The sequence below is a fragment of the Rhinolophus hipposideros genome (assembly GCF_964194185.1).
Source record: "Rhinolophus hipposideros genome assembly, chromosome: 13".
In the NCBI taxonomy this organism is placed as follows: Eukaryota; Metazoa; Chordata; class Mammalia; order Chiroptera; family Rhinolophidae; genus Rhinolophus; species Rhinolophus hipposideros.
In genome coordinates, this window is record NC_138059.1 from 18,693,770 (window position 1) to 18,720,294 (window position 26,525).

At 35.6% G+C, this 26,525-nt stretch overlaps 1 protein-coding gene across 5 annotated transcripts in view; it reads left to right on the forward strand.

The window, feature by feature from the left end:
* TRPS1 (transcriptional repressor GATA binding 1) overlaps positions 1 to 26,525 on the forward strand; it is a 240,607-nt gene that overhangs the window by 74,884 nt on the left and 139,198 nt on the right. For all 5 annotated transcript variants that reach the window (XM_081070309.1, XM_081070308.1, XM_081070307.1 and 2 more), the window contains exon 4: positions 1,664 to 2,267. In XM_081070309.1, the coding sequence (XP_080926435.1) occupies positions 1,664 to 2,267 (604 nt within the window). The remainder of the gene's footprint in view (positions 1 to 1,663; positions 2,268 to 26,525) is intronic.

Consider the following 26,525-nt stretch of genomic DNA (forward strand, 5'->3'; position numbering starts at 1 on the left):
AACAGGAACATTGGTTTGGATTTTCAGCCATCAGACGGGTCTCATAAGGGAATGAAGTTATTTAATAAACTATTACAGTCCCAAAGGGATTCACATATACATTTAACCATGCTACTCCTCTGCTTATAATTTTGCAAATGCTTCCCTTAACCTTTGAAGATATCCACCTCCTTACCATGGTCTACAAAGCTCTAGATGACCCTTCCAGCTTGTTGATGGATAGGCTTCCTTTTATTTATTCCTCTAAAGTAACAGTGGCCTCTTTTCAGTAGCTCCGACTTGCTAGAATATGCTTCCTTTTTCCTCCTTCTTCCTCCTACAAGAAGAGCTAATTTTCATCCTTTGGTTTTATATATCTCCCCCAGAAAGACCTTCCTAACTACTTTATGCAGTCCTTCCACCCATTACCATCTTATCCATTAATTCACAACACATATCACGGTTGGTACTTACATAGTTTAGTCTTGATGTGAAATTGTCATTCCCGACTAGACTCTATAAACACCAGAAGCACAAGGATTCTGTGCCTTTTATTCAACAATAGGTACCCAGTACCTGGCAAAGTAATATTGTGATGATTATCTGCAAATATATATGGCACTGGCTTTAAGTAATAGCTCCTAAATTTATTTCGTTACTTTAAGTTAGTAACTCCTAACATAGTCTATCAGTGGAGCAGCATGTGTTCCACATGGTATGTATTTAGAGAGCCATAAAAGGCTTTTAAAGCAAGTATGTCTCATTCCAAATCATTTGTGTACCTTTCTGGTATGCCTTTCAGGACACAGTGCTCTCTGTTCTTTGTTAATCAAACATTTGCCCTATTTTAACAGTTACTGTTCTGTCTTTAACAGCAGAAGATTCTATGAAAGTCAACAATCAGATCTTGTTCTCTGCCTTTTAAAAGAAAACACATACACATAAACACAGATTCCTACTCACTTTTTTAATGCATTTACCTATACGGCTCCTCATGCTTCTTGACACCTAACAGACTCTCAATTTGTTGAAGATTCGTACGTTCTTACGGATAGAATTTGTTTAGAAAATCTTGAGCTTCTAATACATCTCACTTACTAGATTATGTAGATCAATCAACCCTATTTCATTGACTAATTGGATTGAATTTTATGATAGAGAAGAACATTGAGATCATCAGGTGAAATATATTTTAATATACATAAAAGCTGCACAAAGCACTCCAGCATCAGAAATGTATGTATGTTTATAGTGAAAAACACTCAATTCAGTTTAAATAAACAGTGAAAAGGTGATGAACAAAGGGGTGAAAAACATACAAATATCTACTTAAATAATCCAGAATCGATGATTATCTAGTTAGGGTGAAGTGAACAGATCAGGTCATTCAATAATAAACTAACAAGTTTGAAATGTGAATTGGCTGGAGAAGGTGCACCTAAGTGTGTATGAGTGTGTGTGTATACCTGTTATCACGAATATAACAAAAGAGAATGAATGACACGTTCTTTGCATAGAACGAACGGAAAATGCCAGTTACTAACGTTAGTTTCTGGATGTTGGGAATATTGTATTTTGTTCTACCTATGACATTGGGTGAGATAACATTCAGATGCTTAAAGAGAAGTCTTTTAAAAGCCCTTCAGAATGCTCGATTTCCCATGACTGTTTTCTTCTTCTCCAGGAGAGCACACAGCTGCTACAAATGCCGCCAGTGTAGTTTCACAGCTGCCGATACTCAGTCACTACTGGAACACTTCAACACTGTTCACTGCCAGGAACAGGACATCACTACAGCCAATGGCGAAGAGGACGGTCAGGCCATATCCACCATCAAGGAGGAGCCCAAAATTGACCTCAAGGTCTACAGTCTGCTCAACCCAGACTCTAAAATGGGAGAGCCACTTTCCGAGAGTGTGGTGAAGAGGGAGAAGCTAGACGATAAGGACGGGCTAAAAGAAAAAGTTTGGACCGAGAGTTCAAGTGATGACCTTCGCAACATGACTTGGAGAGGGGCTGACATCCTGCGGGGCAGTCCATCCTACACTCCAGCGAGCCTGGGGCTTCTGACGCCTGTGACCGGCGCCCAAGAGCAGACAAAGACTCTAAGGGATAGCCCCAACGTAGAAGCGGCCCACCTGGCACGCCCTATGTATGGCTTGGCTGTGGAGACCAAGGCGTACCTGCAGGGGGTGCCTGCCACCGGAGAGAAGACGGGAGCCCTCACCCAGCAGTATGCTTCCTCCGCAGAAAACAAGTCCAAGGACGAATCCCAGTCCCTGTTACGGGTAGGAAGGTTTATTTTTTAAATAATTCCTATATCTTAAAGGGAAAACGGGGGAAACACACATTCTCTACATTTAGTATCATGTCTTTCTTACCAAGGGAAACAAGATGATTTGTTTCAGTGTGGGGATTTATACTTCTAAGGACGAAGTGGCAGAAAGGAGCTCGTGTGTGTGTGTGTGTGTGTGTGTGTGTGTGTGTGTGTGTGTGTGTCCTGTACACATACGTGATAACGATGGTGGGCAGTCACTTGTTTGTCACTGCTCTTAGCTCAGATTGAATGTTGGTTAGTCCTTCCTGGTGACTTGACAAAGCAATGAGGCCACACTTGGAAAAGTCCCAGTTCCTGAAGGACGCACACCTGTTACATTAAAATAACTTAATGGCTTTTAAATTTTAAGGTGGTGCGACCCAGTGTAGGATGAATAGGGAAATTAGCAGAGATTTAAATCACTAAGGATGCAAAGCCCTTGTTGAGATGTTAATACAGAAATGTAGTGGGTTTTTTTTTTTTGCTTTTTTTTAAACTCACAGTGTAATTATGTACAAGTGGCAATGCTTCGTTGTCCTTGAGTTGCCAAGAAGGGAAAAATGAGATAGACTTAAGTGTGAATGGTGTGAAGAGCATCTGCAGAGAATGGTGCAGTTTATATTATTGGACTCTTTTAGGAAGAAAGACATAGTCCCATGTGGAAAAACAAAACCAAACCTCTACATAAGGTCCTCGTTCACTCTCTCCCTACTGTGTAGATTCAGCAATTGTCAAGAAATGTTTTAGACTTTGAAACTCATGAGCTCTCAATAAATGATGCTTGTTTTTTGCCTAAGGCATCGCCGCTTCAACATTTCACCTTGATTCTTTAGAAAGTTTTGAGCTTCTGGATGATTTCGAAGCTTTGTTCACGCATCTAAGGTAGGATCAGAAACCAGCTAACCATAACAAAAGAGCCAGTTAGGAAATAAAGTTCAGGCAGCCGGATGCTTTGACCTGCATCAGTGAGAACCAGACCACTGGTTCTCTCTGGATGTGGTCTGTGGAGAAAAATTGCTCTTTCCAACGTCTGGTTGGCTACTCTGCTCTCATTTCCTGCTGATGCTCTGAAGCCTATCTGTGCTTCTCAGGTATTCTGCAGTGGAGTTAGGAAACACCCCTGAGACGTGCACTGTTAATTATAAAAGCTATTACCTATTCTGGCTGCACTCATACTCTGGAGCTAAGAGAAAGGCTTCAGTGCAGAGCAGGTGATGCCCCCTGTACCCTGAAAAATGAAGTATCCAGCAGTGGGGGGGGAGATGGGGGAAGTAATATAAGTAACTGGAAAGAAAAGAAATAGTTCCTGTGTCCTTCAAGAGGGTGTTCAAATCAGGGAACTTTTTTCAGATAAATATGTAGGGAGCTGCATTGTAATAATTGTAAATGCTGGTTATTTTTGGCGTGTCGGGACTCTTCTGGTCTCAAGTAGATCTTATGGTTTCTGGTTCTAAGGCAGGAATGACATGTCCTAGATTTTTAAATTTAAATTTTCATATTGCATCGTGAGTGCATGGTGTAAATGGGTAACTTAACATCTATCACTAGAGCTCCCCACTCTTTCCCCCACCTTAGAATTGTTTTCATCTGGGACACCTTCATTGGAAACCAAATTGTTTGACTCTTTTTGACTGTTTCTGGAATATTACTTTTTCTGCCACCATTTATATATACTAAGACTTTGGAGTGGCAATTAATATATTAGGCAGTGAAGTCTGAAACCTGAGCACGATAGTTACATTCTTCAGTTAAGCTGAGGATGATAATACTTTTCTAAACATTTGTTTGTTTCAATTCCTCCACTTCCGTAATTCCCTGACTTCAAGTTTCTGTTGCGTCATTTCAACTGTCTTTTCAGTTCCTCCACATTAGCTGCTGAAGTAGTAAATCTTCATTAAAAGACTGTTTAACCATGTTGTACAAAGAATCATAAAATTCCAAACCATATGATTTGTGATCCTTGGACATCATCTACTAAATTCTGAGAGCTGACAATATTTTAAAAATATATGTGTATTTGTGTGTGTGTGTGTGTGTGTGTGTGTGTGTACAGAAGGTGCCAAAAAACGTATACAGGTTTTAAGAAAGGAAAAATACTGTGTTAAAATTGTAATACTCAATATATACCAATAACAAAAAATTAATACAAGTCACTTGTATACATTTTTTGACACCCCGTGTGTGTATGTGTGTGTTTGTGTGTGTGTGTGTGTGTGTAGAGACAGAGAGAGAGAGAGAGTCTTAAATTATTTTCTGTGGATCTTTAAAATTTACGTTTTCATTGTATCTGAATAATGCTTTGGGAAATCACCAGTTTTATTGGATATTTGGAAAAGAAAGTATAGCTAATTTAATTTTTAATTTATTGGGAAATATTTAATGCATTAACCAAATTTTAAAATTGTAATGTACACATATCTTAGCTGATCAGCTCTTTAAGACACCTTAGAGAATTAAGAAGCAGAGCCTATTCTGATTGGGAATTTGACAAGAATTTTACTCTGGTGTTAGAAATTAGTATTACTAAGTTATAGCAAATACATACTTCTCAGTTTACTTCTCTGCCATCAGTGAGGGAAAACCCAGTAGAATATCACCATCATATTTACTAAAGGCGAAACAGTGTACTTTAATTTTGTAATTATAGAGGTTGAGATAGTAGTGGTGTCCTGTAAAAATTTAGAAATATACAATTTAAATATGCAAATGTAATTTACATGTTTTGAATGAAAATACAGTGGTCTGTATAAATATGTAAATATAGAATACAATATTGAATTTTGAGTGGGAATAGTACACTAGAACTTGAAATGACTTTACTGTTTGGCAAGTTTATTTAGAAGCAATTTAAGAAATGGAAAATAGGTTTTAAAAGTAATTTTTCATTGAATAGTGCACGCAATATAGAATTAATAGAATACACATATTTGTAAATACATTTGTACATATAGTTTTTAATACTAACAGTAAAAAGTTGACTATTATCTATAATTACTTCAGAACATGATATCAAGAGTTAATATGGAAAATTTTCCAGCAGAAAATGTTAATTTAAAATTAACACTGCTGGTAAATAATGGAAACATTTTTAAAGAGTAGGCTGACTAGTTAGAGTCATGTGACAGAGAATATAATTATGTTTGCAGAATATTGGTCTTTTTGATACGTTTTTAAACTGGTTTTAGTTATGAAATTTTGCTGTACTCAAATAAGGAAGGAAATATCAGAATCACAGAGAAGAGCTAAAGTTTTAAAATATTCTGGGTTGTTTTGTTTTTTGTTTTTGCATAAGTCAGTATTTGACTTTTAGTTTTATGTTTAGTAACAGATTACTTACGTATATTTTCATTTAGTGAATGTCTTCATACTGTTTCTTTGTTAGTAGTATGGAATTGATCTTCTTATAAAAAAATTTAAGTTGTGTATGTGATCTGTGTTGACCATTGTGCTTTGAGTGGCGGGGGACACAATAACATACGCATTATCTCGTGATTTGCTTTATGAAAGTTATGTTTTTGCTGTGTATCCATTACACAATGGTTTTATAAAATCGGGGGTTTTTTTCTTTGTGAGTAGGAAGAGATATTTAAAAAGCCTTTTGACTCTGCTAGAAATAGTCCAGGTTTATATGAAAACTTGTTACTCTTTTAAAAGTTCTAGAATAGATTTTTTAAAACATGAATAAGGTCCGGGAAATGTTTTTAAATGCAATGTTTTTATTTCAACTTAAAATTTGGCTCTGTGAAGAGGTTAACATATTTAATATTGCCTGTGCTAAAAGCAAAACTTAATTGGTTTTATATATTCCTATAGATGTCTCTTTCTCATTTTAACCTAAACAGTGTAGTAGAGTGAGAACTCAGTACAGTTGTGTGCCTTATTTCTGCACCAGTCTCTTCTATAATGTATTAGGCTGGTGCAAAAGTAATTGTGCTTTAAAAGTTTAAAAATAATTGCGAAAACCGCAATTACTTTTCCACCAACCTAATATGGTCCGACAAAAGTATTGATTTATTTATTTACTAGATAGACTCTTGTGCAGATGCAACTGTGTTCATCTTATTATTATTTCTGGATAAGAAATTCTAGATTTCCTTCTTGTAATTGACTTTTTAGATTGAGTTTTATCCCGAAAAACTTTCTTTTAGCTGATAACCACACTGATAGGAACAAAACATCTGTCATTATATTTCACAAAGATTTTGCCAGTATCAAATGCATTTTTTTGTTTGTTAATGAATCTCAGAAGTATAATTAAGATTAGTTGGTAAATCTGTCGTTTAGGGTGGCGTATGGCAAATCAACATTGCCATTTGTCAGAGCAGAATCATAGGCTCTGATTCTTCCACAGGTTCAATCACCGTAGTTATCAGTCCACTTTCTTCATGTATCTACGTGAAAAGTCTCTTTAAGACTGATTTTAGTTCCTACTGTACATTTATTTAGGAATTGTGTCCGTTTTGAGATGCATTCTTTCAACTGCTTGCTTTTGGCAGAGATGTTCAGCCATGGGCTGTGGGAATCGAGTGCGAAGTTGAACCACTGACTATCAAAGGAAGGGCCTCCAAGAATCTCCGTTCATCTCTCTCAGAGGGGATCGTATGCCTGCCGTCCTCACAGGAGTGCTGTGCAGCTTAGTTAATTAATGTTTGTCAGGCCACTTGAGATCGTCAGATGCAGGGTTCTAGATAAGGGCAAAGTAGTATGATGATTTGTTCATTTTGTAAATGTGATACCAAGACAGTACAAAGCAGATGTTATTTCCCCTTTCTTCAGAGGCGTTAAATTTATAGTTTAAAGATTGTTGATACCGGACAGTCTATTGAGATGCAAAAATGTTCTTTTGGGGACAGTCCATTGGCAGCCAAACAGACGTTCAAACAAGCGACAGTGTTGAATGCCTTTACAAGGACTGACAGAAGATCGCAGGAACTTTTTTTAACTAAAGATGGTCTCAACTGAAAAAGCTGATATTTATTGTTTTGCTTCATGTTTAATGACACTAAAAGCAGTCTTTTCAGTTATCATAGAGGTGCTCTTGACTTATTATCATGTTTATGCACGTAACTGTTTTCCTGACCCCATTTGAATTTTTTATATATGTTTATGTCAAATACCAAAGAGAACAAACTATACCAGGAAATATGGGAAGTATACATCTTTCTAATCATCGCTTATAAAACAGTAGTTTTTAGGCCATTTTGATAAACATTTCTCTTCAGGTAGCCGTTCATATTTGATTTGCTCAAGAATAAAGCATTAAAAACCATTCACTATACCCAGAGTGTAACAATCCTTGTGTATCTCTGTGCTTCTGCCCTACATAGAAATATTTCTGTTGTCACCTATTCGAAAAGGGTATGATTTAATTCAAATATATTATAGATTTACTCTAAAAACACAATCCATTCATTGAAACAGTTATATGTAATAATGAACTGGACCATTTTAATTATTTTTAGTAAATAAAATCTTGCTAGCTTATTTTCTTTTTCTTATTGGTTATTCGTATTGGTTTTTTTATGTTGGCATACCATTTTTGAAAGTAGATCACAACTAAAACCAATTTGATACCTACATGTTTGGTTTCATGGGTTTGACTAATAGGATTTCCTGTTATTCTAATTTCTTTTTTATAAGTCAGCTCCATTGGCCCCAGTATTTCTAAAAAGCACTTTTTTTTTTCCTTTTTTTTAACCGAGGCCTTTTGTGAAGTCTGGCATAGTTCTGCTGGCCCAAGTTTCCAAGGCAGGGGAAGCAGATGTATCTTTGAGTGAATTGGGCTGTAAGTGTGTAGTCACTGTGAAATGGTATCCTTAAGCACAGTATCTGTTAATTATTTCCTGTATAACTATCTTTTGCTTGGCTTCCTTTTTTCACAGACTGTGTAAGTCGGGAGATAACAGGGCCCCGAAAGCAACCCATTGTGGAGCAGTTTTAGATGTTGGAAGTGAAGAGTGTATAAAAGGTGGTCCAAGTTTCAGGAGCATAGATACAGAATGATTCAAAAGTGTGTCAGCCATGAGCTGCACAGCATTGATGTGAATCTAGTATTTTTCTGGCAAAGTCCCGTCTGATGGATGGATTGAACAGAACTGTTAATTACCTAAAATGCCAAGGAAATTTTTTAACTTGGAGTTTTGTGTATTTTGTTATTTGTTCCTACCAAAAAAGTAAAGCTCTTTCCATTGCCATATTCTTTTATTCTCCGTTCTTTTTGACTCTGTTAGAGAAATTTCATTAAGTATTTACAGACGAGGGCACTGATGACTAGAATGGTCTACCAGTTAACTCAAGGAAGCGTGGCAATCAGGATATTGCTGTACTTAGTTGGGTTATTTGTTCAAGGAGATGCAGATAGTTTCTGTGAAGTTTGAAGAACTTGCTTTCTTCATTTCGGAGAAGCATTCCCATTTTTTGGATGTTTATAATTAGATTTAACTTACAAATAAAATAGAATCTGGAATATGACTTTATTTTGGGAGAAAAAATCCATAATACTTTATCTTATGGCATATTTTCTTACGTTGTTACCAGTGATTAAGAATAAGGCAAAGGAGTCTTGTTTTTGTAAGTGCAGGACATTTGTGATGTGATAGATTGAGTATTTGGTATCATTATTCATGTCAGAATGATCAAATAGCTCACACACATAATTTTACCTGTTAACTTGCCTCTTACAAAATATAGTTTCTCAATTTAGGAGATTTAATTTTGGCATGTCAATTACGAATGGGATGAACCATTTCATACCCTGGAAATTTACCTACCTGTAACATCATGACTGATCAGAAAAAGCTAAGATATATTTTTAAAAGGCAAAATGCACTTATCATTTTACTAACATTTTTAAGAAAGATGAGTAGTGATTACAAGTCAAAGTTTTAGGAGAATTTGGATACCAATTGAAAGATTTTTAAAACAGATTTTGATAAAAAATGAGAGTGTGTGAAGAAAATAGTAAGAAATGGTAAATGTGATTTGTTTGTTGAACTGCATTTGCTCGTGGTGTTACATTTTGTTTACAATTTGGGATTCAAGGCTTACACTAAATCATGAGGGCAAAAAGCCTTGGTAGACTAATGTCCCATAAAATACTCTGTTCTCAGCGAGTTAACTTTCTGGGTTTAACTGGTCATGAATCTGGCAGGTTAAGAATGCTTGTGCTATGCTGCCCAGTGCATTAGTAGCTGTCCAGTTTCAATTCTCGAGGAGGAAGACAAAACCTGGCAAAATACTTTAGAACGGTTACATTCCGATGCATGAAAGCATTCAAAAGTAAAAATAAAATAAAATAAAATAAAACTATAAAAAATAAAAATAAAAATAAAGTATTTGCTTAAAATAGATGGCTATTCATAATTAATTGCCAAGTAGAATTAATTGCCAAACATTTCAGTTTCTAGGATATAAAGTTGACTGCCTTTCCATTACCTTTTTACTCAGTGAACTGCTTTCATCCTCACTAAAAACCCTTGGGGGTTGAAGCTATTATTATCTCTTTTATTTAGATGAGGAAACTGAGGCAGAGAGATACATAAACTTATCTAAGGTCACACTTTTTGTGATGGCAGAGATACAATTCTAACACTGATAATTTGACTCCAGAATCTGTTGACCCTCAGTGATGAGTTAATAATCACTTGCTTGGATGGCTTTCTACAATTTCAGAATAATTTGTTGTATCGAAACATAAACTTTTTATGTGTTTTATGTACAAAACAGAAAAATTGCTTTTTGAAAAGTATGCGAGTTATACATGCTTATTAAAAAAGAAGTTGGGGATATAGAACACTGTAAAGCTCATAAATTCCAACCCACCAATACTATTCATATTTTGATGTCTCATTTATTCTTTGTATGTGTGCAAATGTTTGTCTTATTCAAGTATAGAATCATGTGCCTCCCTCTTATCATCTCGTTTCATTTAACAATATATTGTGGATATCTTTTCCCATTAACTAATATAACCCACAATGTTTGTTTGCCTCCCCATTATACCATGAAATATCTATATCATAATTTGGTTAACCCATCCCCTATTGATGAACAATTAGGCGACTTCCAGTTCTTGGTGGTAAAGGAACTTTGATGAACCTTCTTTTATTATTTGATTTTTATTGTTTTATCATTTCCTTAGGATAATTTCTTATACTGTAATTCCAGTTATTTAAATGAGAAAATTCATGACTGATAACACATCGTGTTCAGTGTCCAAGTCACTGTCATCTACAAGGGTCATTTTTAAGATACAAAACAAATTGGCTCATAAATAATGCTGGAAGAATAATATCCTAGAACTGTTTAGTTAAGGATTAACTGTGAAACTATAAGCTGACTTATTTAATGATGAATGCTGATAATGAAAGAAAAAGCGAATGATAATTTTTAAGAGCTATTTCTCATCATGCATGTGGAATATAACAAATGCCCAGTAGCCTGTTATGTAGGATGATGTGCCTAGCTAACATTGCATGTGCACCATAGTCTATCTTGTAGAGAAATTTATTTTCAAGCAAGACCCATTTTCCTAAGTAGAGTTGAGTCATGTGTCTTAAGTGAAAGCAATCAGCTTAGCTAAGTTGGCCCTTTTTAGGGTGGACATTTCCCTTTTTCCTTGTTTTTATTTTGCCTCCATGGATGATGTCTTATTAACTTTCACAATTTCTCAACCCAGTTTTAAAGTTTTTACTTTTCTTGGATGTGTGTTGGCTCTGGCGGGTAATGGTGTAGGCATTGAAGGAGAATAATCAAAAAGGAACTTTTTTTTTAAAATATGAAATTTAAGGATCTTTATTTTTATTTGTTGCTGAAATACTTATCTTGATTCCATTAAAAAGTATTTTACTTTCATAGGATTTTTGAATGTCAGAATACTCTCTATTATAATGAAGTATTAAAAGGACAGGGAAAGCATACTTCCTCAATTAGTGTGGACTTTGTGTTTGTTATATGCCAGCAATATACTGTCTCAGGCTATTCTTAACCAATTAATAACATTGATGAAAACATGTACAATGTCCTTTATATATGCAAGTTTTAAGTCAGGCTTTTATATATGGGAATCTAGAAACTTTTAAAGATAACATTTGAGAGAGCTATTCACTTTACTTAGAAATAATTATTCACTTTAAAAAACAAGAACTCAGTATGAAACTTAAAATTTCTTTCCCGCTACATACATTTAAAAAATGAAAACACTTTTATTTACTTAGAACTTTTTAGAAACGTGTTTTGCGAAGCATGGTACAATTGAAGCAATGCTGGCTATACTTTAGGAGGTGTCCGTGTTTGGTTTGTCTAATTCTTAATGTCAGGAATTTACAACCTAAAATTTTTGAAAATCCATCTACTTTGTCTGAATTACAGAATTAATTCTGAACTGAAAGTTTTTAACATGTGGATTCCTTGATGGGCATCCTATGGTCTACAAATTAACTAGTTAATTTGCCTCTCAAAACTTTATGCTAAATACAATAAAATTAACATAATTAATATAACATGGTTTTATAAATCAAATCAAAATTCAGAACTTGCCTCAAATTCACAGGTGATTTCAATATTTCTGAAGACTTCAAAATAGATCCTAATTATTCTTGAGTAGTATGTCTAGCCCTTTGAGGTTCCAGTTAGGATTGGAAGTGGGTGTGTTCCACCTTTAATAGGCTGTTTCTGGCTGTGATTCAGGCTTGACTGGATTTTATTTTCCAGTAAAATTACACTTCCTGTTTTCTTTTACTCTACCCTTGTGATGTAGTGGAAAGAGTACTGGATTGGAGGAAAGAAAGCTTTATGTTCTAGCCTCAGTTTGTGACTAACTAGCCGTGTGACCCTGGGTGAGTCACTCCATCCTTATGTACTATTTCCTTCTTTGGAAAATTATATCGAGAGAGGTATAGATATGCTCACATCTCTTTAAAATTGCAAATTCTAGGGTCAAGTACATTTTCCAGAAAATCTTAACCGTTGAGATCTATGACTTAAAGCTACCCCAGACAACTTGAAAAGAAAAATCTTGTATTTTACACTTTGAGACGCTGGTGTCCAAAGAGATATCACACATTTGATACACAGGCTCTTCAATCATGTTTCCCTCTAATGGTTGAGAATCCATACATTGTAAACAACTGTCACCATAGTACCACATCTGCAATAATTATATTCTTGGAGTTTCTCTTACACAAGAAAGCTCCTTCTTTGAAAATTACTTTGTTTCAAAGAATCAGGCTGTTAAGGGGCTGCTTAGGAAGAATGGTAAAGGGAAGTGTGCACAATGAGAAATAAAATAACACTGGTGAAAATATGGCATGCTTAAAGTCTGTTTCCTCAGTTTCTTGGCATGGTGTGATGATGCCTGTTTTGTTCACAGTCAGATGTTCAAATCAGAATTTTGGATGAAGAAACTAATTTTAGTAAGTGGGGTGCAAATTTCTTATGAATAGACTTTAATCCCAGCTGTTTCATTACAATTATAAAAATAAAATTGGCTGTGAATCATTCAAACTCTATTTAATGGATGTTAATAATTCACTTTCATCCCACTGAATCTTAAAACTATAAACCTATCTGAGATTCTTTATGTTCCTTCAGAGTTCATATCTCATTATTCATATGTGAAGTATTTGTAGTATGGGTGGTCATGCTGAAAATGATCATATTTCCACTCAGTTCCTGTGGATTTCAAGAAAGGAGGTGGCCTCTAGGCTGAGGCTAGGGATGAAATGGAGAAAGAAATTGGGAGGAATCTACACAAAGAAAAAAGGATGTCAAATTAGTATTTCTTGGCATTTTCTTTCTCATTAAATAAATATATGTTTATTGTAGACATTTTTCAAAAAGGTAAAGAAGCAAAAAGAAGAAAATGACTACTCAACATTTTAATGTATCCTTTTTTAGACACACATACACACACACTCACACATACACATACATAGATTTTTATGTTTATGATTAGACTTCAATTTCACTTTATGATAAATTGTAGACATTTTCTCATATTAGTGTACATTCTGCTTTATCATTATCATTCATTGGCTTCATAGTATTTCATTGTATGTTGTGGTAGTTGTATTAGAAAAGATGTCTATTGATTCTTTGTTGGTGGTCATTTATGTTACTTCCGATTTTTGCTATTACAAAAAGTGCTGCATTGAATGTCCTTGTAGCTCAATAATTGTATCTTGCTTGCTATTTTAGGTTGTTAGAATTGGTTTCCCTATAACCGGGTTTCTCTATGGGATTACTCAGTAGTGGAGTTTATTGGCAAGTACGGGTCACTTTACCGGGCCATGTGCATATACTCTTGCGAAATAGGAAAACAGTGTCATTTCTGGACTTTCATTAGTTAGAATTGCCGCACAGTGGTAGCTAAGAAATAGAAACCCTACCATTTTCTTTAAACATTATTATAGGGGGGGAAAAGGTAATATGATGATTTGAATAAAGTGCATTTCTGAAGCACCAACAAAGAATCACTTAGGTATGTATTTCACTTTGAATGTCAAGGTGACTAAGGAATCTTTTAACTATAAAAGTAAAATAGCTATTTAAATAATATAATGTATTGAAATGAGTCTTGCAAGGTAAATATATATTTAATATATAAAGGGATTTAGCCATCTCCAAAAAGATTCTGAATGTTAATATGTTTTGGTGATCACATAAAGTTGATGCCAACAACTACTCAGTGAAGTATTTGGCACACAAACTCTATTTTGAAATATTTGCATTTGCTCAGGGTCATTTGCATAGATGATTGTAAGGTAAGAATGAAAATCAGATGTTAAAAAGAAGTGTAGAAAACCATCCTAAATCCATTTTCATTTTTTTTCTAAGCATCTTACTGCTACATGCAAAGTTTTTTCATAGGACTAGAGACTAGTTGTATTTACAGTTTATGAAATTTCAACAAAATACCCTTTTGTTTGGGGGGGGTGGTTGAATGCATATTTGATTGTTTAAATTTAAATACATTAATACTCAACTAAGTTCAGGATTTATTTTTAAAGAACCAACATGAACTAAACCAAACTAATCTAGACTCAGACTTAAATAGAAATCCAAAGTAAAATGTAACTTTGTAGAGTCATTCCCTGTAAAATGTAACTTTGTAGAATCAGACCAATATACTTGGTCTCTAACTTTCTTGCTGTCCCATAAATAATTTAGCACCTACATTGTTTCAGGAACCAGGAAAGACCCTATAATGGGTATGGGTATGAGTAAATCAAGGTTCTTGCCCTCAACTAATACACAATCTTGCATAGGTTTTAAGCCAGGTAGAAAGACAGCTACAAGACAAGACTTCCATAAAAGGGACAAGGAAAGAGGAGAGCTTTGGGTGTTTAAAGAAGAATAGATCACATTCAAGTTAGTGACTGAAGGTAGTTGTCAATAAGGGTTTTCTGAGTTGGTTTAAAAAAAAAAAAAAAAAGACTAGACTTTCAGCTGGTGAATATGACTGCCTGGAGGGCAAGTGTCATGCAGGGTGTCAGGCGGGGTCTCCTGTCCTGCTCCCCACATAAGAACGCAGGATAGGATGACGCCAAAAAGGAGCACTCATGGAGCAATAGATATGGGAGTCATACCACTATATTCTTTCTAGCGGCTGGGATGGAGACACAGGAAGCAGGAGCCACACGATCCACAACCTGCCTTCCACTTATCTCTGCTAACCAACCTCACTTGCTAGCTGCAATCCGCCGTGCTAACTGCAATCAGTGCTTGCCAGCACCATCTTCTTGCTAGCCCCCGTTTTTCCTGCTAGCATAGCCACGGCAGTTATATTACTGGCCAGTGGCTCACTGGTTACAGCTGACGGCCAACTAGCCACAGCTGATGGCCATCCAGTCACAGCTGATGGCCATTTACTACCTGAGCCAGCACCTTTCCACGTGAGGCCGGGAGCCTGGAAACTGCACTCCTGGCTCTGTCCCCACAGCGAGCTATGTAGAGAGAACAATGCGAGGTTAACTTCCAGCATTTTTAGGATATAGATAATAGAAAAGCTTGATCGAAAGGTGTGTGCAGTGTAGTTTGGGGCGCTAAGACTTGACATAAAGGTTAGGGTAGTTTCCTTACATGAGTACGTATTTGAAAATTTGTATTTCAGAAGGAACTAGGGAACCGTCACAGGATTTAGAGCCAAGGACATGTTGCTCAAACCTTTAATAAGGTTAATATTGCATTTTACAAAGGATGGCTTGAATGGGGGTGGGTAGGCGGACCAAGCTGAGATGAGGGGGATTGATTAGTATGTTAATCCCTTAGGTTACGAGTGATAAAGTCTACACTAGGATAGTGAAAGTGAGAAAGGATTTCCGTAGATACACTAAATGGAGACTCTTCAAGAGTAGGCAAAGTTTGCATGAGAAGGCAGGTTATGATGAATGAGGCTTTGAGTTGGGATAACTGGAAGAGGAGACTAATCACAGCTAACATTTAATAATCACTAATTGTGGGCCAGGCTCTGCTCTTCATTTGATCTGTACAGTAACTCATTTGATCTGTATAGTAACCCCATGACATCTTGAACTCCACTTTGCAGAGGAAGTACAGCCTCAGAAATGTTAAGTCACTTGCCAAAAATCACCCAGCTCGTAAGTGACTGGGTCAAGCTAGATCGGTGTAGTCTGGCTTCAAAGACCACATTCTTGACTATATAGCTTTTCGATGAATAGTAGGCCATTAGCAGAATTCGAGAGTGAGCTGTTTTGTGAGTGTAATAATGAAGCTAGGCTTACAGCTCCCAAGTTTGCAAGGCATTCAGCTGAAAATACCTAAGTGACAGTGGGAAATGGCATCTCTCATAGGGTATAGAGGAGTTGGAATGACTTCTAAGTTAATTGACATTAATAATTGACTCTAAATTGAAAGTGCAGTTTGTATAAAATATTCTAGGAGCAATGTCAGCATGGGCAAGCTATGGACACCAATTTGTTTACATCATCTGCAAACCGGAAGGGGAAGTAATGTTTAGAAAAATGATTATAGTATGAGAAAAGAAGTGTCAGGTGCCATAGAATGAAACAAACAAAATGCAGGATTTTAATTTATTTTCTTTACATTATTTTTAGAGGAGGAGATGACCCTTTCTTTATTCAGCCATCAAGGAAGGCTTCCTGAAAGAGGTTCCTTATCAGCTGGTTCTGGAAAAGGGTTGGGTTTTGATAAATGGGGATGGATGAGGCAGGAAATTACTGGGGTGTGAGACAAACAAAACAGAACTTTGGTGTTTGGAAAGCTGGAGGAGCTGTCAAAGTACTCCAGTCTAAAGAAATTCCAAGTAGAAGGTGAGCTTTGTTACTCCAGCTTAAAAAAAATAAAAAATAGTGTAGTGGGTGAGAGAGCCCCCTCTAGGGTGAAACTTACTATTTTGACATTTAAGAGATCAAATTTTAAGATCCTTTTTGTATGGCAAAATCTTTCAATTGATAGGGTTCAGAAATTCACAGAAACATGCATGCCTGAAGGGTCTTTTTATTTCTCCGCGAAACGCAAAGGAATGCATAAGTTTTCGAGTTGGGTATTAAATCAAAGTCTGAAATAAGAATTTAATAATTTCTTTAATTAGTGTAAATAAGCTCTAGAAAGTTATTTTAACATACAAATATGCTTTCTGTAAATATATGTGTAGTATATATATGTAAATCACTCTTATTCAAGTATAAATTTGAAATAATTCTATGTAGGGCCATTCCACAATACAATAAAATATAAATGAAAAATATTTTGAATACCCATTTAAAAATGTATGCCATATGTATTATGCTAATTTGATTGATTCATTATATGTAAGGACTATTGTAGTTTGATATATTGGTGTTCTGATTTATTCACTAATCATTTCTCTGAGGTTTAATCTATTGACTCATTTTCATGTCCTATTTAATGTCTTATTTTGCCATGGAGAAGAAAGAGAAATCCTCGCCTGTGATATGTCACCTGTTGTTTAATGGCTAAAACTGTTACATATCTTAATACTGCATTACATTAAGTCATTTTAAAAGCATTGCTTTCTCTTTTGTTTAAAATTCCTACAGTCCCTGGGATATTGGTAGGGGGTTAATGGAAGTCTTGATTAAAATCTTCTAAGCTTCAAGGCTTTCAGTTCTTGTAAACAATTTGGATCTGAGAGATAGGTTTATGTCTTTTTACTAGTCTATTTACTGATTTAATGTTAAGAAAAATCATGTTTTTGTTCTTTGGTTTTGTTGTAATAAGTACAAATTAAAATGCATTAAAAAAAATCAACCTCAGCCTCATTGTGTGATGATCACAGAATTTCTGCCAGTTCTTTGAAAAATTCTGTGAAGACACAGCACAATCATTTAAAAGTAATGGAGCTGTCTTCCATGTACTGATTTTCCACTATTTGAAATAAGCTTTTTCAATTTTATATGTAGACTACTTTTAAGTCGTTCTTTCCAAACTTGCAGGAAGACCATGAACTCTAATCATGACATAATCAATCTCACTTGATTCATAATAGCTAACCAGATTGTGGGTGGATAAAAGCTCTGAAATAGGTGACAGTTGAGGTTTACATTGGGACTTATGAGCTTGGGTTCATTTGTTATCCATCTGTGGCCAGCCCAAATTGGACCTACGTTTCTAAGACTAGGCACAACGACTGCACAATACTCGGGTTCAGTCAGAAGTCTTAGTTCTGTTTTCAATGAAGCAGATGAGTTTCAAACATGGCAGTTTGACTTGCATGGGAGTGAGTTTCTAGTCCTTATGATTTTAATGTATGGATTTCACTGCAATGTTGGGATTTTGTGGTTTTCCTCAGGCCTAAAATTGAGATCCATTGGAGAGAGAGAGAGACAGAGAAAGAGAGAGACAGAGAGAGAGAGAGAGAGAGAGAGAGAGAGAGAGAGAGAGAGAGTATGTGTGCCTGTCTGAGGTGTTCCTCTGAAAGCAAGGGGAATTTATAGAAGTTTGGGATACAATAGAGCAACAATAGAAGAGAAACAGCAAATACCAGATCTTATATCCATTTGTGAATTTTTCTCCTTTCAAAGATTGTGAGCTCCTGAGAAAGAAAGACTGCCATTTTTATATTTCTGTTTTGCATCGGTCCTAGCATACTGAGAATCTTTTGGGAGGTCTACAATCAGTATATGTTTTAGTGAATAGAGTTCTTTAAAATATATGCACTTTTTAAAAAATTGGAAAACCACATTTGAATTTCTTCATGAGACTACAGCACTGCTTGTATCATTTTTCTACTATTAATTCAGTTTATAATGACAAACTGATTCATATTTGAATACTCATTTTAGGACTGAAAGATTAGGGAAGTTATTCCTTACATGCAATTTCTTTTCAATAACACTAGAGTATGATATTATTTGGTGAGTTGCTTACTCTTGGAAAAAAATCAATTATACCAATTTGGGGTTCACAGAAAAATAAAAAACATATTTGAGCTTTACTGGACCATTTTCAAATTTGAATGTTTTCTAAGTTATCTGGTGAAGCAGAGATTTCTCAGGGTTGACAGAAGGTTTTGATACAGGAATCTAGAGAAGCAATCTGCCAAGGTGTTTCTAGGCTTAAAAAAGCTCCAGTAAAACCTAAAAGGTTTATCTTATTCTTTTTAATCATGAATCCAAAATTTATTTTCTTGATGTAAATTCTTTTATAAAAAGTATTTAACTCTATTTCATTTTGGTTGAAGTAATCCTCTGCACAGCTAATTCGGTAGTTTATAGAGCATGATGCTAACAATGTTGAATCTCAAATGTGGGAAGAAAGTTTCACCAGATTTCTTTACTGCTCTCTTCTAAAGAAGGGAAACCTTTTAGAACATTGAGTACTGAGCTCAAGATAAGAAGCAATGTGCAGTGGAACTGTTTATCCTAATAATTTTATGATCAAGTCAGGGAATTCAAGGCTTTCAGCCTAGAAAGTGTGATATGAAGAAGAGAAAGATATTTGTAGATTTTATTCCTTGAACTTCAGCATCCGACTTCCTAGAGACAAACCCAAAAAGGAGAGTTGGAAAGCTTTTGGGAACTGAGGAATGCGTACATTGTTTGTTCTACAAAGCCAACCTCATCATCTTAATCTCCTTGCCTAGAAGAGATGAATAAAGTAGGGGTTGTATCTGCGGAATTGAAATCTATAAAGCCAGGGAGCTTTGCTCTTCAAATGGAGTTCTGTTTGTTTTCTTGACCCTTTAGGAAAATAGTGAAGGGAGAGGAGAGAGAACCCGTACAGATGTATGCAAAAAAAAGCTGGTGAATTATTCTGTTCTTCTAAGCCTTGATGTTGAATTGTGTCTACAGTCTACAATATCCCTTTGGTACCAGATTCATTGCCTTTCAGGATTGGAATTCATGCAGAGAGCAAAGATTCATGAAGAAATAATCAAAGTCAGGAAACTCTTTTGCTGTAGTCCTGTTTTATACGGTCACTTATTTTTGTCTGGGTGGTTTATGGAAACATAATTCCTTCAGTCATCTAAATATGATGTAGTGAAACTAATTTGTAGGAAATGAAACTTCACTTTGTTAACTTTTTTTTTCATTCGAAGGCTGATCTGATTAGCTCTAAAATATTTGTTCATCTTTTTATTCAGTATTTGAACTATACCTATAGAAGACATATGAATTTAAATAGTAGTTGGCTTACCATCTGCTGATAAGGGAAAGTGAGATGCTAAATCAAAGTGGCAAGAAAGTCTATTTCAGTAGAAGCTATTTCAATCTGAAATACCGTAGCAATCTTACACAAATAGTATTTTAATTGTGATTATATTGATGTGTGTTAGTAAAAGGAGTGTATTTTCTGGGATGGTTCAACTCATATAATCATTAAATTTATATCAGTTTAGAGCTCTGAGGTTGTGATTTTTTTTATTCCATTAATTACAGACTTTTTTTTCTAAAATAGTCATTTGTGGGAAAACCTCTCTGAAGTATGTTTTTAGGGCAGTGGTGCATTTTATATTTCATGCCAGAAATTAGAACATAAAAAACATCAACATTTTAGATAAACTAGAAATAAAAAAAAATTAATATTTTTGTTATAAGTTAATTTTAAATCTGATTTAATTTTGGAGATATTAGGAAGAAGACAAAGAATATCCATTTTTATGAATGATAAAATGCTGATATAGAATGTTGAACAGTATATAATTATGCCATATATACATTTCAAGTTAAAATTTTAAGAATGTAGAATAATCTAGGTATTAAGAATGATATGAGATACAGTAACTTGAATCACACACACACACATATATATATATATAGGTATATGTGTATGTGTGTGTGTATATATATATACACACATATATGTATGTATGTATATATATGTACATATATACATATATATATATTACATGTACATTTACACCAGGTTTTTTTTTCCTAATTAATTGGTCATTCTTTCATGAAATATGTGTTTGGTACACCCCTTTGATTGGTGTAATAGAAAAGATCAGTGACATCTGGTTTCTGCCTTCTGGGAAGAAGTAAGTAAAGGGTACTCCTAGGTATGTGGAATTATGTCAGTGACTTTCATAAGTATCATGTCAATTAATCCTCTGAACAACACTGTGATGCTGAACATTTGCACTCCATTTTAGTGAATGCACTAAGGTATAGAGAAGTTGAGGAAGTTACCCCCAAATAAAACAGCTAGTGTAAGTTTAAAGATTACATAGCAAGTCCCCGTTGTGACTTGGGTTCTGTGCTAAGCGCTAAGAAGTACAAGATGAATAAGACAAAGTCTCTGCCCTTAAACAGAGTCTGTGAGCTGACCAAAACGCAACAGAATGGTTTTTAATGCAAAGTAGACAGTACTGTGACTGAGAAGCAGTGCTGAGTGCAGGCAGCTATCTTGGCCTGGGAGGTCCACAAAAACTTACCAGGAGATGGTGCCTGGAATGCATCTGGTTTGAGGAATAAAGATGCAACGAGAGATCCAGGCCAAGAAATCACACAGCATGAGCAAAGTACGGAAGTCATGAACCAGTGTGCAAATAGTTTATCAAGCATGGTACCGTGTAATCCAGTAGTAACTAGCCACATGTGGTTGTTGAACCTTGAAATGCCGCTAGTCTGAATTGAAATGTGCCGTAGGTGTAAAACGCACAGTTGGGTTTCTAAGACCTGGTATGAAAAAAATAATGTTTAACTATCACATTAACAATTTTATATTAATGACATTTTGAAATGACAATATTTTGGATATATTGGGTTGAATTAGATATACTTAATTTTACTTAGATTCAGTGAATTTAACTCACTGATTTAACAAATTAGAGATGGTTTGGTGTTTTGGAAACTTTAAAATTTCCACATACGATTGCTTATTTTCATATGGTTTTGTTGGCGCGTTTGAGTTATTGAAATGACAGATTTTTTTCATGGATTGGCTATATTAAAGGAATAAACCTCATCAATTTATTTCCATGAGAAACTAGAGAGGTCCTGAAATCATACACGTAATCCATCATTTCTTAGAACTATTTTTTTTTTTTTAATTTGGAAACTTTGCATTCATTTCATTTTCTTCAGGTAGGTTTACGATGTTTAAAATATGTAAGACTACCCTTTTTCTAGTCTGAAATAATTGCTGTTTTAAACTTAGACATTTTCTAAACTTCTTTTTGTACAAGTATATTTTTTCAAGCTAGGCAATCTCAGAAGTTTGTTACAATACTTATGGTACTTTGTTTGGTATGCGCCCCACGCCCCCATCATTACTGAAATGTACTGTTTTCCCGAAAATAAGACCTAGCCAGACCATCAGCTCTAATGCGTAGTTTGGAGCAAAAATTAGTATAAGACCCGGTCTTATATAAGACCCCGTGTCATGTCATGTCATGTCTTGTCATATATTATATAAGACCTGGTCTTATATTAAGATAATACCAGGTTTTATATTAATTTTTGCTCCAAAAGATGCGTTAGAGCTGATGGTCCGACTAGGTCTTATTTTTGAGGAAACACAGTAGTACATTGTTTGGTATGCCCCCCACCCACCATTATTGAAATGTACTGTCAGTTCTCTTTACGAGGGTGTTCATGAGGATCTAATTGAGAAACCTAGAACAGCCCATTACCCCAGGATCTTACAGTGTATTGGCAAAACACAGGTCAGCACTTCAGATCCCATTGAAAGGCTGTCCTTCCTTAAATCAAATGAGGCTACTTGGTGACGAATGAAACAAATTCAGTTGACTTTGTCAGGTTCTCCCACCAGGTCTGTGCCTTAGACACAGAAAGGTTTTTTTTTCAAAATCAGGTGTTATATTTGTTTTTGTAACGTTCATTCTTAGAAAGGCCCCAGTTAAGTATAGAAGCACACTATTGTTATTGGTCTATTACAAAACACCGCCAAATTATTGATGAGTTAGTCATGTCCTTTTTTTGTATATCAGAGATGAGCACTCTCATGTCCCCTTAAATAAGGAAAAAAACAGGTTCCCCTGTAAATATTTTAATGTTGGTCATGGCATATGGTACAATCTCAGGAAATGCTTTCCCCTTTCTTCCCCTCTTTTTTTCCCATTCCCATTCTTCCTTTCACTTCCTTTCCCTTTAGCTATTACATTGAGTAATTCTATAACTACCCAGAAGCTCCCTTTACAAAGAGAATGATGTGAAACTCTATATATGAGAGGAATTAAACCATAGTCTCTTAGAACTAGAAGGCCATGGTACCCGACCTTCTAATCTCTGCTATATCATGAGTGCTGAAAGGAGTTATTTAACTCTTCCCTCCAGGAAGCAGGGAAATGTGACATGTGGATTGTATAGTGAGGCCAGGAATGGAACCAAGTATGATAGCAGAAGGCCATTGATAGTAAAAGGTGCCTGGTATGGCCTCTCCTCTTCTGCCTATGACATATAGGTGTGACCTGGTGGGTGGCACCTTTCTTAGCAAGGCTACTGGCTTCAGGTATTTGGAAAACTTTGTTACCAAGCCATTTAGAACTTTTAAGTCACAGTACCAGTGTTTATTCCAAATTTTATTTCTTGTATTTGCTGTGAATATGTTTTTTAACATATAGGAAGTTTTGGTCTTGGTATAGAGAGGAGGTATAGTGTTGTTGTTTTTTTAAACACTCTTAACTGAGCAACTTGTTTTCATTCTGCCACTGTTACAGATAGTGTCATCAAAGATATCTTTTTCTTAAATGTTATTAACGTTATTGGTGTGACATTATGCAAGCCTCAGGTGTACAATTCTATAATACATCATCTGTATATTGCATTGCATTTCTTGTTTATAGATACTTCTAGGCTAGATTCCTAGAAGTGGAATTTCTGTGTCAAAGGTCATGCACCTGAAAATGTGAACAGGTTACTCTCCTATTTCTAATATTAGAGGATAATTTGAAAAAATAATTGTGTCCATCCAGAATTTTGTTAGATCAGCATGAAGGTAGAAATGAAAAACCAACATGTGGAAAAAATATGTCTGTAACTCGGAACTCTTGTATGGAGTTTTTCTCTATCGTGTTGATGTGTTATTCCCTTGGTGGCATTTAATGGAGCCACTTATTTTCATCATGTGGTGAGTCTTTTATCCTTCTATCTCTCTGTCTTTGGAGCAAGTTATTTCTTAGATATATGCCTGAGTGTATGACTTGACAATGTTCACCAGCCTTTCCTTTCAGTGGTGCAAACTGTTCCAGTTGTTAACAAAGAGGAAAAAAAATGTAAATTTTCTCAGATGAGTGAAATGTTCAGGGTGATTTAGGAAAAAAAGTGGAGACAGATGCAGCAAACATACTACATTATTGGAATGGTTATTATACTTACATCATCAGATGCTGAAGCAGTGGAATTGTCTTACCCAGTTTTCCCCTCCATTTGCCATCTTATTTTCATAGAATAATTTGGTGAAGTTATAGCTACTAATCCATTTTTAACTACTTTTGTAGTGAAATAAATTGATTTCTAATTAAACCTGGGCAAACTGAAAGTGCACGATTAGCTCAGATTTTATTATAACTTCCATAGATGTCTAAACATTCTTACAGAGAGTCAGAGGATCCCATTGCCATTATTTAGTGAAGAGTCACTGAGTATTTTGAAGAAAGAGTGGCAAAAGTGATGACATTCTGTTTCTTCTCACTGTTTTCTGATTTCTGGAGTACTGCCATTCTCCACATTTCCTCTGGTCTTAAGACTGCCAGCTGGCTATTTGAAAAAAAAGAAGAAGAAAGAAAGAAATTTGAAAACAACAACAAAAAAACAAATCATGGCTTAGGGAACCTGGACACAGCCCCTTCTATAGTGCCATATAGCCTGGAACACATGGGCCAGGTTCTTTCTGCTGTTTGATGCTTGGGAGACCTGGATAATCATCGTTTTCTATTCTGCCAGCTGGCCTTGAGTAATAAATCAACTCTTCTCTTTGCTACAAGCTTGGGGGAGCTGGAGTGTAGCTTCTTTCCATAATTCTGACCACCCTGCTTTTGGGCAGTCTTGTTGGTGATTTTATATTGTTTTACAAAGCCAGTCTGTCTATAGATTGGTTACGTGCAGCTTTTCTGATCATCCACTAAGACCTTAAAGGGGCTATATGACATGTAGACAGGAAGATACATACACACACGTGCACACACATTTGTGCCCATAATGATATGGTTAGGTACGTATGCCCACAATTCAGTACGTATAGTTTATTTTAAAATGGCATTTGGCCATGCTCTTACAAACGTGTGTGTCACAGTATAGGTATAACCAACATGAAAACGACATCACAAGATTAGGTAGACAGTGTTGTTTGGAGGTGAGCTTAGAAATTCCTTCCCCTTGAAGTTTTAAGTAATGTCTTTAGTTCCTTTAATATCGTGTGATAAAAAAATGTTGCCCTTTGGTGAAATCAGAATTATGGAGCATAATGCTTCTCATTTCTTGGTGCTGTTATTTTTACTGCACCAAATATATATTTTAGATGGCATTGTGAATTACTTCAATTGTAAGTGTAGTCCGTAAACCTGTGATTAAATTATATTGCTTTTTTACTCATAGGATCATTTTCTCAGCTAGTGCACCTTGAAAAGACAATTTCTTACAGTTTTCACCAAATTACAGAAGCCAAGATAATTGGGTGGAATTTTTTCTTTTCGTGTTGATTTAAAACTCGGTTGCTTTGTAGTACTTTAGTGAGCTCACTAATATATGCGTGAAAGCACAGTCTCATGAAATGGAAAATAAAATCAAAACAGGAAACTCCAGTATGTTTTGTAATAAAGAAAACAAAAAACGCATTGTCATTTTTTTCCCGATGTAATTAAATAAAAAGAGACAACTAATACTCCATTTATCTAATTAGTGCCTCTGCCACATGAGCCATCCTTCATCTTCATCTACTTCTTTTGACAGGTGTATATGCCGTCAGACTTTACCAACAGAATACCTACAGAGTTGGGATTTTTTACAAATAGCCTTTGAGTCTTCTTGCGGGCCAGCCTGCAAAAAGATGGGGTTGGAGGACCGCTTGTGAGAGCCTTCTGAACTTAAAAAACAAAAGCACCTGTGGCTGTCAGCACTGCTGCAGCAAACAGTTCACACTGCCATGTATCATTTAACTATAGCTTCTCTGTCAGCAGGAGTCTTTGTTTCACACCTGGGGGTTGTCGTCTCAGAAGTCAGAATGAAGGCCCAGAGTCTCTAACTTGAATTTCAACAGTGAATGATGATGAGGATCTTTTTAAAATGCCAAGCCAGTTTAGGGGTTCCCATGTGAGCCTAGTGGCCTCTCATACCCATGTGACAATAAGATGTTAGACAAATGTGCCATGGGTGTGGTGGACAGAGAAATATTCTGAACAGAACTATCTAAGCAATTAGATAGCATTGTGACCGCTTGCTGTAGCTAAACATGTTCCTCTCATCCATGTCTGCTGCAGGAATGGACAGAAATCTTGGGGTACCAACGTGGTGAGGGGGTTGGTTGAATTCAGCATTTTGGCACCAAAAACTGGAAAGGAATAATTGATGGACCATACGGTATGTGTAATGGGCACTATCAGCTGTTTAAACATACACCAGTTATTTTCAAGCTTTCCAAACCCATCTGTCACCATATTGTCCAGTCCCATGAAATAAATTGTCATGTCTTTCTGTATAAACTGATATAGTCCTAATTGATTTTTGCTTCAAACTTTTGTGTAAATAGACTTGTGTCATCAGGCTCTATTGTTTGTTTTTGCTGTTGTTTCCCCTACCAATAATTTATTGTACAATTTTTGCAG